The 14,350-nt window shown below is 32.9% G+C and overlaps 1 protein-coding gene across 5 annotated transcripts in view; it reads right to left on the bottom strand.

Annotated features, from left to right (window-relative positions):
* Positions 1 to 14,350, bottom strand: part of LOC129220500 (transcription initiation protein SPT3 homolog) — a 91,054-nt gene that overhangs the window by 49,590 nt on the left and 27,114 nt on the right. For all 5 annotated transcript variants that reach the window (XM_054854922.1, XM_054854923.1, XM_054854926.1 and 2 more), the window contains 2 exons: positions 7,697 to 7,783; positions 2,777 to 2,861 (listed from right to left, as the gene is read on the bottom strand). In XM_054854922.1, coding sequence (XP_054710897.1) covers positions 2,777 to 2,861; positions 7,697 to 7,783 — 172 coding nt within the window. The remainder of the gene's footprint in view (positions 1 to 2,776; positions 2,862 to 7,696; positions 7,784 to 14,350) is intronic.

Raw genomic sequence — 14,350 nt, 5'->3', positions numbered from 1 at the left:
TATTATACAGTTTTCAAATTTTTTTAGATTAGCAAAATGATAATGGGGAGGCCTTGATAGACATAGTATGTCAATCTAAGTGAAGGTTTATTATCATTATTCATCATGTTAGATAACATTTAGATATTTGCATGTTTCATATCATTGTTCTTTAACGAACGCTAGAATCCGTGACGTAACTAGTCTTGGAATAGAGAACGGCATGTGTAGTGGGCGTTGCCCATGACGTGACTACTTTGACGTCGATCCTTCTAGAACAAGTGACGTCACGTGCACACGTTTCGGGCTTGGCCACTGAAGATCATGATCAGGTAGCATTGAAGTGAAGATATGCTAATGAGATTCTGAATATAAGCAAAGCTGTTATCAGTTGATGTCTCTCTCACTTCTTGCACAGCCTATACGCGTTGGCTCATGTCAGGCAAGCCAACTTGCTGTTTGTTCAGCAGGCTTGGGCTGATAGCCTTTTTTGTTTAATTGAAGTAGTATGACGTTTGTCCATTGAAGACTTCGTTCCTCATGAACGATAGTCAGGTCAACTGATAATTACTTATTAGTCTAGGTCAAAGGGGTATTTGCAATAATGGTATACTTATTCTTATTTACTTTTTTGTTAAAGCCATATACTGTTTTTATCTTTTAATAAATTAATTGATGTTTAATGAGCTATTTGTCATCAATTATACTGATTCACGAACTCGAATTTCACTCTGCTAAATGTATTACGTTGTTTGGGCAAGAGTTAGTTTTAATCATACCTTCCCATCCAACACTTTTCCCAAGAAATTCCTCGCCACTAATTTTAGAAGCACATTTTTGGCTATACTTGGTAATGATAGAGGAAACATGAGGAAATTCTTAACCGAAATATTTTTTCGAACTGAAATCAATTTTAGGCTATCTTTGGGAAGGAAGGTTTTGAAGGCTCCCTGGCGGATATTTCTAAAAGCACAATTTTCAGTACTTTCTTTTGTGACGTTAAGGACACTGGGAAGCATTGGTTAATCTTTCTGGACATTTTTGACATTAATATCTGGAAAATCCAATTATAGACTATCTTTGGTGATGTTAGGAGGCTGTCCTAACATCGCAAAAAGTTACATATGCCAGGCGGTTTTCCTCCAGAAATGTTTAGAAATTGGAGCCCCAAAATCAAAATTTAGCATTGTTTAATAACGATAGGACAATGAGCATGCAGGGAAACAGCGAAAATTTCAGTTTGTTGTTCATATGTATACTCTATTTAGGGAGTAGCAATTATATATTGTCTCCCCCTGTATCTGCGCGATTTGAACCACAGAATTTGTTGTTTCAAGTGCTTGTGAATGTTAGTATAGTTTTTCCCCCTAAAAATAGTCATCAATATTATGAGTCTATAAAAGCTTGGGGGGAAAAATAATGGCCCCCCTTGGGCTCCTTTTAGAAAGCACTTTTTAATGCGTCAGAAGGCGGCCATTATGTCTTGTCTGTATTCATACCTGACTGCTGGCTCTGCCATAAATTTTGCAATCAAATGAAACATAAGTGTAAAGGACAATGGACTAGCACACTGTGCACTAACACATTCTATTTTTCTATAGGGAAATCGGGACATACTTTGATTTTTTGATAAACATTCAAACTTCAGCTTATTTATTCGACTTAGATTATGAAACATTTTGCGTGATTAAAAGAACTAATGTGGCCTGCGGCCGCCGCGTGCGGTGCACACCTACTAGGATCAGCCCTGACTGAATAGTGCACACTGGCTACCAGAATCACAAAAAATGGTAGACACTTTTGACAGCCATTTTTTTTAAAAACATCTTGAGTATAAAAAATAAATAATCTTAAGGAAGTTTACTCTGAATTACGCTGCTAAAGTGGAGTTGACTGATGCACTGAACATCTCAGGATTGGAAGCATATTGTTGTAGCACGATGTACGATATGATTTATAACAAATAAAGAAACATATGGTTGTCACTTTGGTGACTAAGCCATTTTCAATGAAATGGTCACCAGTTGGTGACTGCTAATCTAGAGCTTTAGCATATGGCCAGCATTAGCATTTGTCAGAGAAATACCATATATATTCGGGTGTAAGTCCTACTTTTAGGAGAAAAATCGAGAAAAAATCAAAAACCCCCGTATAAATCGAGTCCCTACTTTTTGAAAATACGGGAACGTTTTGCCGCTAATGTTGAATTTAAACGCTATAAAAAAGAGGAAAATGAAATATAATGAACATTATTATGTGAAAAACGTCTGATTTTCATTCTTTCACACCAAAAGGGCTCACTTTTGCGATTGCAATTTTTGTAAAGAATTCAACTTCGCTGTTATGAATTTTTTTAGTGGTTGCTTTTATTTTGATTTTATATCAACAAAATTTTATGCTGCAGCCATATCATATTTATTTTTAAAAAATGAGCAATAATATGTGACAATCGGGAAAATTCGCAAATACGGCGCTTCCTACACTTTTCTCCTAGTCAGCCGTTTACTGTTAATTATTTATTCTTTACTTCACAGTCAGACCATATAAAACCATAGCAGAAGTTTCAGTATTTACTTCTTTAGCATCTGCTTAAAAAGGATGGACTAAAATCAGGAAAATGTTAACGTTTTCCAGTGTTTTTTTCTAAGAAAAAAATCGGGGGAATTTTTCGAAAATTCTGTTTGTATATAAGTTGACCCCCTGATATCATTTTTTATAATAAATTTCTCGACTTATACGCGAGTATATACGGTAGTAACTAACTTATTGCAAGTAAAAGATATAAGTAAACACTCACCTGGGTTATATTCAAAGGATTTTTTCACCAAAGTGCTTTTATAATCTTTAATTTTCATGTAAGTTAAAAGTCTTTGTAACTTTTCCTGAAAAGATGAAATAGAAATGAGAAGAGCACATGTATAACCTTAACCATTAGATAATTTCTGTGTACCAAACAGGTTAAAAACATAAAACACTTTACAAGACAGTAATTTTTGTTAATTAAAAGAGATTACATTTAAAGCAAGCTTTTATATTTAAAACTGAAAAAAAAAACCTTTTTATCAAGTGTGAAATGGGGCATTAAGGGTATTTATTGTTTTCGACTTTTATTTATGTTTTCAGTTTCTAAGTAAAAAGCATAGGGGTGCCTGGGGAAAAATCGTTGCTTTTTTCTTGTTTTCCCCCCTACTTGGCAACACTATTTGAAAAGGAAAAATTATGCTGATAATATTTACATATCAGTCAACATTTTAACTTGGTTAAAAAAATCTAGCAACTCACTTACCAGGCTTAGCAACCAATTTCTTTTTCAGAATACCAATTTCTTTTTCAATGGTGGGTGTTTTTCGGCTTTTATCGGTGATCATAGTTTACAGCGCTCCATTCATCGTTCTGTCAAATCTCACCCCCACAAAGTTGCAACACATTCGTCAATTTTTAATTAACAACCAAAATATTCACTAGAAAATATTTATATGGCAGAACAACGTTTGTTGTGTCAGCTAGTATCATATGAAATATTAGGTATTGAGAGATAATATGCTGTCTTTTCTATTTCATTTTAAAACCAATTATACCCAGAAGATAAGTACAGCCTCACTTACAATCACAACAGAATCCTAATGCCTCATCGCAAAGTTGCACTGAAACAATTAATTTTCCTGCTGAAGACAAGCACTAGTCACTCTTTGAAGACAAGGCTAAGACAAGCAATCATAAATACAGTTCCCCAACAGCCATTTTCTAGCACTGGTGAGACTATGAAAAACTTGCAAAAGCATAAGAGAGTGCAAGTAAAAGTGGGAGAAGCTTTAACTAGAGCAGGTGGCTGCAAGAATATACAGAGAGAAACAGGCAAAAAACACGAAAATGGGAAAGAAAAAAAAAGACAGACATTAAACAAACTGATAAAATAACCAATGGATGAGGAGTGAAAACTAGCGATGCTCCAACCGTACTACCCGGCAGGTAGGAAAAAGCAAGGTTGACCAGTATGCTAGGAAATTCAAATTTTTCGGCAAGCTGGATAATTTGAGGTTTATTTAGCAACAAAACAAAAGCAAATCTCCCCATTCAGTTCCAATGGTGTATTGCATATAATATATGCTTGTTATTTATGGTAGGTCATAATTAACGGATTTAATTATATGCCAATAAAGTAATCAATTCAGAAGCAATCATTGTTACTGCGATTTGTTCATAATCTTTTTTAAATAAATTATTTTAGGTTCCTTTTAGCAAGGCGAATTTATTTTTTATTTATTGAATAGCACTGGCTTAGGGATGATAACTTACTGCTTAAATGTTTGCTTAGTTTTAATTTAATTTTTGTAAAATTATTTATTATTTAATAATTTTTTCTTGTTAAAATAACAAATGACATTGTAAGTTAATATTTTTACAAAATGAAACTGTTTATTAATACTAAAAAGATATGTATAGAACTTATATTTTTTAAGCTGATCATATATTTTTTATAGTATTAATTTTTTTCCCCTAACCTCTATTTTTCCAGCATGCCGGAAAAGACTAGCCAAGTGATATTGAAAAGCTGGTGACCCCCGAATTTTGCGGCATGCCGGCTAATGCAGGGTAACACGGTAATTGTTAAATCCAGTCGTTGGTGACTGGGCCGTTGTTAAAATTGTGGACGAAGTCGAATCACAATTCATATGTTTAATTATTATTTGAAATCTCAGCTGAAGGTAATATGCTGAGAAGATGCTACAAAATCATCTGCTGAATTATCCTATGTGTTCCCCGAGAAAGATGACATTGCTGATGTGCAGGTAGTAAAAATAACACTTGAACAAAGCCGTAACAGTTTTTGCCAATACACCTTTTGTTCATAAGTTTGGTTCACTAAATATTATAATGTGATTATTTTGGGTCAAAGTTTTGATTCTCCAATGCAATGGAACTCAATTCCCCCCCCCCTCCCATTAGTTACAATGTAGTTCAACTTTAAACAACATATACCTATTTTCCCCCAAGCATGGGGTAAAATGGGTATACACCAGGGTAAAAAAGGTATAGCTCTTTACACAAAAATTAAAGCAAAGAGTAAAAGCAGACTATGTTCAAATTAGACCTAAGATGTTCAATGTATAGAATATTGAACAAAAACATGATTACATTTCATGATGTTTCTGCTATGGATGGTTGAAATTAAAAAAAGCTGTTTTTTATACCCATTTTACCCTGGGTGACCCTATAGAAAACATGAAATTTGAATTGCATGATTTCACAGGATTGTGATCATAAATCACATCAAAAATTCATTTTACTACTTTTAACCACTTTGTAGTTACTTTTGTAACTTCTGTGCATTTGAAAATTAGTTATAAGTTTGAAAGTTAGAAACAAAGCACATTAATTATCTGTTTACTTGCATATCTTATTTTTAAATGCTAAAATCTTTAATGCTATCACTTATTATAAAGAGAATTTTTTTGGACATATGAGGGCAGTTTGATAAGTCTGTGACTTTCAGATAAAAAAATCAAAATGAATACCAAAATGCAGTTTATTTTTCAACATAATCTCCTTTCACAACTATACACTTTTTCCAACTATGTTCCAACTTTTCTAACCCTTCCAAAAAATCAGATATTTGAAGGTCATCAAAATACTCATTTGTGGCATTGGTTTCTATTTTTAAGATAGTCAATGTGGATTATGCCCTTTGAATTCCAGAAAACTGAGGTCATAAACTTTCCAACTGATGGAACTGTTTTTGCCTTTTCCGGAGCAGTTTCCGTAGAAGAAGTCCACAGTTTTGATTGTTCTACCATTTCAGGTGTGTAGAAATGTATCCAAGCTCAATCCACTGTCACATAACGTCGCAAAATTCACTTGGATTACACTGGAATTTGTCTAAACACCGCTTTGACATTGTTACATCCATTGTTCTTGATCCACTGTCAGCAAACGCGGCACTCCTCTTGCTGATAACTTTTTCATACATAAATGTTCATGCAAAATGTTGCATACACGTTCAGATGATATGTTTACCATATTAACTATCTCATGCACTTTCACACAGTGATCTTCTAGCAAAATATCATGGATTTTGTTAATCATTTCTTTGTTCGTGACTTCAATTGGACGTCCAGAATGTTCTGCGTCTGTAGGGCTCGTATGGTCACAGTGAAATTCTGTAAACCACTTTTGTGAATCATACCATGTAATGGAGCAGACTCACAATAATTTTTTTTCACCTTTTCTTCCGTTTCTGAAATTGTCTTTTAAAAGCAAAAAGTAATGCTTTATCGACCACGCGAAATTCTTTTTTCTCCATAACGAAAACCAAATTGTCTGCTGTTTTCTTCTGATGCCAATAAAACACAACATAATTTAAATAGCGTCTGAAATTTCATGGGTATTGCCAAATGTAACTATAATACATAATTAAACTGCATTTTGGAATTTATTTTGATTTTTTTCATTTAAAAGTCATGGACTTTTTAACCGCCCTTGTAGAAATATTTATTAAAAACAAATTGCAACTTGTCAACTGCTTGCAAATCATGTGCTATGTAAGAAAAAATCTTAACTGTCAGTTGCAAAAAAGGGAAGGGAGCAATATTCCTCTTTATGGCCAATTAATTTTATTGCAATACAGTACAGTCAAAAATCTGAGTTAATTGCAGCTCACCTCACCTCGGATTACTGAAAACTCGTATCCAGAAAATTCTTCCAGAACAAAAATTTACACTATTCAGACACCATAAGAAGTAGTACCTATTACATCCTTGTATAAAGAAAAGGATCTATTGTTTTCACAAAAAAGTATCACGCATATTTCAACATAAATTTCCCATTTAATTGCACCTAAATAAATTTTGACTTTAGTTTTTCTTGATATTCGTACAATATTAAAAGCGCAAGGCAAGCAAAACATGCATATTGGTTTTTCCAACCCATTTCGGGGTGTTTTGTCATGATGTCCGTATCATTGTGTGTGCGTGCATATGTAATATGTATCTTGGATTACACAAAAATGGTTAGTTGTTGGAAGGTTTAGATTGTATATATGCAACCCATGTGGCGCCAAGTTGGGCACCTCTTTTCTTGATTTTTTGCCAATTTTATGTTTTAAGTTATTATCTTTAAGTCATCACTTAATTCATAACTTGTAGTCAATGAATATTTTGTACCACTAAGGGAGTGTTGTTGAAACCAACCTCTCAATGTATTTTTATTATTTACTGTGCAAAGTTAATAATTTTTACAGTAGCAAAAGAATTCTATTTTCAGATTTTAATAGAAATCATTTTTTAACTGCTAAAGAATTTAAATTAAAATATAAATGAAGTACCTCGGATTAAGCGGAATCACGAACTTTCGAGACTCTACTGTAATATTTTAAAAAGTTCTAAAATACAAATGAAAATATGTCATAACAAGTAATTCCTATTCCAAGTTTTCACTTTTCAACACCATCTAAATCAGTGCCGGATAAATGTGTATAATTTCACGAAATTTCACCTTCATTCCATACAAAATATTGTGAAGTCAGCCTTTCAAATTTGTTTTTGAAATATCACAAGTGAACTAATTGTCTACAGCCTAAATTTAAACAAAGAATTTTACTTTTTTTTTTTTTTTAATGTTACTCTATGAAGAAAAAAATCTAGCAGCCTAATGACTACACATGATCACGTCTAAAAAGTTTTACAATGGAATAAAAGCAAAATGCAATTTTCACACTTACCTTATTTTTTCGGAACAGAAAAAGTATGCTTTGGTGCTCTAGAAGCTTGTCACCCCGCATATTTGCTATCTTATTCGCATCAATAAGCTGCAGAGAAAAAGAATAATTAGTTAATATTAAGAGCTGAAAAATTTTTTCGAAAAGTAAGTACACAGTCGAGTCCCGACTTATGCGAGGGATGCGTTCCAAGACTCCACACGTAAATCGAAATTTTGCGTTGTGAGAAATGTACGTATACAATTTTTTAAAAAAATACCAAATTCTTTTAGACACTGTTAAACACCCATTAAACTGCTTTAAAGTATTCCTCAACTATACATTACAGTTTCTTACATAAAGAACTGAACTTTTACTGTTTTTAAAAAACAAAAAAAGTTTGTTTTTTTCAACATAAAATACTTTGTTGCACAAAATGAATGATTCATGGGAGGGAAAGACATAAAATAAAACACCATGGCATGCACAGTATGTAGTAATAATAAAATGTTGCACTAGGATGGTACTGCACAGTAGATACAGTAATAATATTCATGTGTTGAAAATTCAAGATGGTGATGATTTATGATCCTTTCTATTTTAATACATTTTTAAATACGATTTCTTTACCTTGTCTTTTATAACGTTTCCATTTATGGCAACAGCCTCTCTTCCTGAACTCTTTAAATCCACAGTACAAGAGTAGCTTCCATTTTCATAATACAAATTTACTTTGCTTAGACACTACTTTGTTATTCCATATTGAAACTAAGTTCTGTAGTCTAAGTTCTAAGTTCTGTTATTTTGACTTTTAAATGTATGTATGAAAGATTCACTCATACTTATTTTCATGCTACCTTCGACGTTTTGTACTTGTTCAAGCATATCAAGAATCTTAACCTTTTCTTCTTCTTTTTTTTTTTTTTTTTTTTTTTGGCAGGAAAACTTTCTTTTTCTTACCATCTTCAAACTTTGGATGAAACAGCTTACGAAGGCATCATTCTATTTCATCAACTTTAATAATCAGAATGAAAAAAAAAAGAAAGATGCTGAATGGTTATTTGATGCACTAAGAATGCGATGCGTGTAGACTAGTTTGGTATTGAGAACTTTCCCTGTTGTCAGTGATGCTAAACGGATGTAATAACATTCACGAAATCAATATTTAGTAGCCAAAAATGAAGCCGATACTACCTTCCAAAAAAAAAGAAATCGTGTTGGCGACAAAGAATTTGCGTTAGCTCTAAAATTCATTACTCGTGAAAAACTCGCGTTATAGCCTTTCCGTGTAAGTCGGATCGCGTTGTAGTGGGTTGACTGTACACTTAAATCTGTTTTTGTGTGGTCTCTTTTGTGTGATTTTTTTTTTTTTTTGTGCAGTACATGAAAATTTTAATCAGATCGGGACTCAATTGATGAAATTATACATAAAGAGGACATGGATTAGTTTTGGTTTTACGCGGATACAGCAATCAGGTGTCTGGCCAGAGAAATTTTGGGTCCATTAACGGACCCTTCATAAAAATATAATCGATCAAAACGGACACATCACAAAATTCTGATCAACCAAAGCAGACCGACCCTTCACAAAACTCGAATCAACCAAACGGGATCTTTCACAAATTATTTAATGTAAAAGCAAATCTGAAATCAAAATAATGCCAATTTTTCAAAAGAAACGTCCTGGGCATATTTATTTATGTGATGTGATGCTTAGGCATTGTGCAAGCAAACAATAAATCACTAATGCTACCAAATATGGCACTTATTGTTGTTTCCTTAAAAGAATTAATGAACTTAAGGTAGTTATTTTTATAACTTGACTTTTTTCTTTTTCACAGCAGAATCAAAATAGCCAGCAACGATGCTCTTGTTATAGATTTCTCTGAAAATGGTATGACCCGCAGCTTGATATTGCTGCCTCAATCCCTTTCTCCCTGCTCACAATCTAAACAATAATAACATAAACAGAGAATTGAACTTTGTACTGCTAATGAATAGCTATAGGGTGCAGAGCCCAATCAGATATTAGACATGCAGCACATTTCTATTTCAGGGTTCCCCTACAGCTCAACTAAGATTTTTAAAGACACTGGGCACAAAATTCATTTTGCCCCCCCCCCCCCTGTACCCGCTTATTCTATATAATGAAGCAATAAAATATTTCGATACTTGCGTATTAAGGCTGCTCTTCAGTGGGGAAGAAAAACGATCTCGCTAGAAAATGGGCCTTTTCTTTAAACGAAAGCAGTGTACATCAGTGAAATGATTGATACTTCAACAGCCAATAGAACGAACGGTGACCGATGAAAGTGTGGATCATGTGACCTGTCACATTTTGCAGGGGGACAGACCGGACGCTCCCCCTGCTGTGCAAGTCAAGGGAGGTATAGCTGTCGGCGAAATGAAACCGCAGCTTTTTACAGACCCTTCCAAGGAAATTCTAGTTCTTTCCCTCTTGAGTCTTGACTACATAAGTAAAAGAAAAATAACTCAATGTAAAAGGCGCGAAATTTTACATTGCCGCGCATTTTGCAATCCTACTTGTGATATTAATTTATTTGTATTCGCGCTAAAATTAATTTTGAAACAAAGATTTTTTCCCCCATTAATACAGTTTCAGATCTCATCTAGGAAAAATTAACGAATGAATGAATATTTGCAATAAATAAATTCATAAATTCGTTTTATTTTTAGAAAAATGTTCGTTATTGAAAATTGATGATTTCAAAAAAGGAAGGAAAAAAAAGATAGCCTGCATGACCACACTGAATTTTAACGAAATGAACTCCAAATTCTAACCAAAAAATATTCTTTAAAAATGGATGATCCTACTTAATATATTTGAAAAATCGAGTGCCGAATAAAACTGGGGACTAACTAGTTATCGGTTGGCGAAATTTTTTCGCTTCCTCTGCCTGTTTGCCACTCTCCCCAACCCCATCCGAGTTGCCAGAAAACATTCTTCTTAAAAATGAAACTAGATCCTCTTTGCATAGTTAATACTTGATTGTACAATAAACATTAATGCCACTAATTAGTTACACTAACCTTTATTTGAACTGATAATATTTATATTTTAGTGCTAAATTAAATACTACTTTGTTGGTTAGTTACCTGTTTTACAAATGCAGTGGCGAATAGAAAAAAATGTGGCTACTATAATTGCCTTTTCTCACCACTGGTGACCAGAAAATTCCCCTAATCTTTATCTTTGAATCCTTTTCTTTTTGAAAAAATATTTATTTATTTATCTAATTTTATATGTAGATGAGAAGGCTACGATAGCATTTCTCAAGGGGTTGTTATGGTGAAAGTTCTTTCAAATTGAGCATAACAACGGCAAAGTCGCGGACGGCTACGGATAAGGATTTCCTGAATTTGAAAAATTAAAGATTTTTCTGTGATCTTTGTTTGTATGCAGGGGTGCTCACCCTGCTCCAAGCTCAAAGGCAAAAATCACTCCTTCTCCCACTCTCAATGTTTGTAAACTATCTTGCGTTGAAATTTTGGAATAAAACTAAACCTAGCACTTTTAGAGTTTCAGATTCCCAGTTACTAAATTCGGCAAAATACATGAGGTATTACATACACTATATGACCAAAAGTATTGGGACACTTTCAAAAATTCACAATTTTACGGATTTCTCGAGAAATAAAAGACCAATTGCTCTCTGCTCTGTAATTTTTTTTCTCATGAAAAGTATACTCCAGACGTCAAATCCAATAACAATTAAGTCTGCTATTCATTTAGGGGACCAGCAACAAATAATCCGTTCTTATCATGAATCACTCTGTAACGATGGCAGGAAAGTGTTGCCAGTTTGCTAACAATCCCTTACCATTCGTCGCCTATCCTAGAATTATAGAAATTCGGCTCATTAGATCGCTGATAACTTTTTAAAATTTAAAGAAATTGCGGTGGAATTTTTTTCATGGATTGTAGGATGTATCTGAGCTTTGAATTATGAACGTTATAAATTGCTATCTTTCGTGCATGCGCAGTGAAAAATTAATAGCTTTAATTGTTCATATTTCATCAAATTTTCAATATTTTAACTTCAAATTTTATTATTATGTTTCTCTAAAATGCTGTCAAATATTCTAAAAGTTTAGTAACGTTTGACGAAATACTCTGCGTAATATGAGGCGAAAACCGTCAAAATTTTTTGCATTTTCGGAAGAAATGCTTATATTTCCATGGGTATAAGAGATATTTTCACAAAAATATAAAAATAAGTTTTTGATAGATTTTTAACTCATTTCTGAAAATTATAGCTTATTCCCAGCAATTTGCAATGAAAAATGATCAAAAAACTTTTTTCCTCAATTTGTTGTCGGTCCCCTAAATGAATAGCAGACTTAATTTTTATTGGAAAATGACAACTAGAGTATACATTTTATGCGAAACAAATTATAGAGCAATTGGTCTATTATTTCTCGAGAAATCCCTAAAAATGTGAATTTTTGAAAGTGTCCCAATGCTTTTGGTCATATAGTGTATATAGTGCTTCTACTTCAACACATTGAGTTTTTATTAAAATTTCCTAATAAGTCTTGTGAGTGTCTGATCCTCGTTAGTTGTCATAATAAATATTAAGGGTTGTCCTTTTTCTCAGGAGGCACGAAAATATTACCTACATGTATATCTGCCTGAAAAAAAAAAAAACCTCGAAATACTTAGGTGAAAAAAAATCTCAACGCCTCGCTCTGCCAGATTTTAAAGTTTTTATCGCTCTGCCTCGTTTTCATGCATCTTGCATTTAATGAATCAATAATAAAAAATAAAAAAAGGGCAAGAAACAGATTTGCAGGAAATACATAAAGTTAAAACAAAAATGAAAATGAACAGCTTACATTTAGGAAAGCAATTATAAGTACAAGTAAGGGTTCACAATTTAAAAAGAAAAAAAAATCAAGACAAACTTTTTCTTTTTAAGTTCTGTGTTACGCACTTCTGTGCCGAAAAATTATCGTATCGTGTCTTCAGTCACAGAATAAAATGAATGTTCTAATCAAATGATTATCAAGTAATTTTCATTCGTGTGGAACAAAAATCTTTTTTGAGATCCCACATTTTCTATTCTATTGACTCCTAATTCCTAATAATATGTAAATACAGCGAGAGAAAGGATTTAGCTTCTTGTTTAGGAGAGGGAACGATTTCTATATTTAATTAACATGATCTTCATCGTAAGCATACTATTTACTCAGAAATACTCCCTATTTTCCCAAGCACTCTGTTTGGGGGCTATGCCTTTTAATTTTCACGAAAATAAAATTTTCAAGATGCACTTTTAGACGAACTCTGGTAGTATTTGGAAGTAAGTAAGAGGTCCTGTGATCTTCCACCAGCAAATTTTTGAACTTGAAACGCCAAAAACACAATTTCAGGTTCTTCAATTATGTTAGGAAACGGGGAGTTCGGAAGCTTTCCCCGGAATTTTTCGAAATAGTCTAAAAACGCAGTCTTAGTGTGATGTTGGGGGGAGGCAAAATTTTCAAAGTGTTATAAACATGATTGTAGGCCATTTTTAGTAACGTTGGGGACATTCAGGTTTTTGAAATCAAAGTTCCAAAAATGCAATTTTAGACGACTTTTTTTTTTATGGTCAAAGAAGGACTTTTCAGAAACTCCCTTCCCGAAATTTTTTGAAATTAAAGCCATAAAAACGAAATTTAAGACGATCTTTAATGATGTTTTTTGAAGGGAGGGGGGGGGTGCTTATGTGACCTGAAAACCTTTATGCCTGTAATTAATTTTTTCTACATTGTATTAAAATGCTGATCTAGCTTCTGAGAATGAAAATAGAAAACAGTGAAAACTTGTAACCTTCATTCTATATTGTTCACATCTTAGTTAGCTTTGTCAGCAACATAAGGCTGAAAACGTCATTAAAACTAATACATACAATGCTTAGTAATTCTACCACGGTGTGTTTTTTATATTAACCGAATCATATTAAATTGCTAATATGTTTTTCATGATTTTCTATGTATTTAATGAGTATGTTGGTGTACGGAATGTTTTCCGCAACTGAATAAATGTTTTTGAAAAGTATTTTTATTCTCCAAAAATACAGCTTCCAAATTCTTATAAAGATTTAAAAAAAAAAAAAACTATTTCTATTGTGAAAACTTTCTGAAGACATCAGAAAGCCTTCTGTATTTTTGTTTTCTTGTCAGTCTTAAATGTCGGTATTAGTAATCTGGAAATTTTGTATTTGGATGAAATTTTGCTTTTTAATTTCATCCACATTGATGTTTTTTTCCTGAAATGTAATTTTACACCCCCCCCCCTTTTAAAAGTAAAATCTACTTAAGTTAAACATTGAATGAACACAAACGATTAGTAACCATGGCGACGAAAATTTGACTTCTTAGTAAATATTAAAACAACGAGCTAGAGTTATTCTTGTCATCATGACAATCTGAAAAATCAGAGCAACATCAGCTTTGTTCAAGTAAGGATAATAAGCATTCGCAATTGCTCAAAAAAAAAAGAAAGAAAGAAAAAAAAACTTATTTTTTTCTGGAAGAATAAATATTGTCCTGAATTTTAGTAGTTTTCCAAAAATGATAGCACTGTTGGAGAAATAATATTTAAGCAACGTACTTCAAAAAATATATAACATGTTTTTAAATTGTAAATACTATTTGTACAAGCTTGATTCGCTC

The sequence above is a fragment of the Uloborus diversus genome, chromosome 4 (assembly GCF_026930045.1).
Source record: "Uloborus diversus isolate 005 chromosome 4, Udiv.v.3.1, whole genome shotgun sequence".
NCBI lineage: Eukaryota > Metazoa > Arthropoda > Arachnida > Araneae > Uloboridae > Uloborus > Uloborus diversus.
This window is presented reverse-complemented; position numbering and strand designations above follow the sequence as displayed.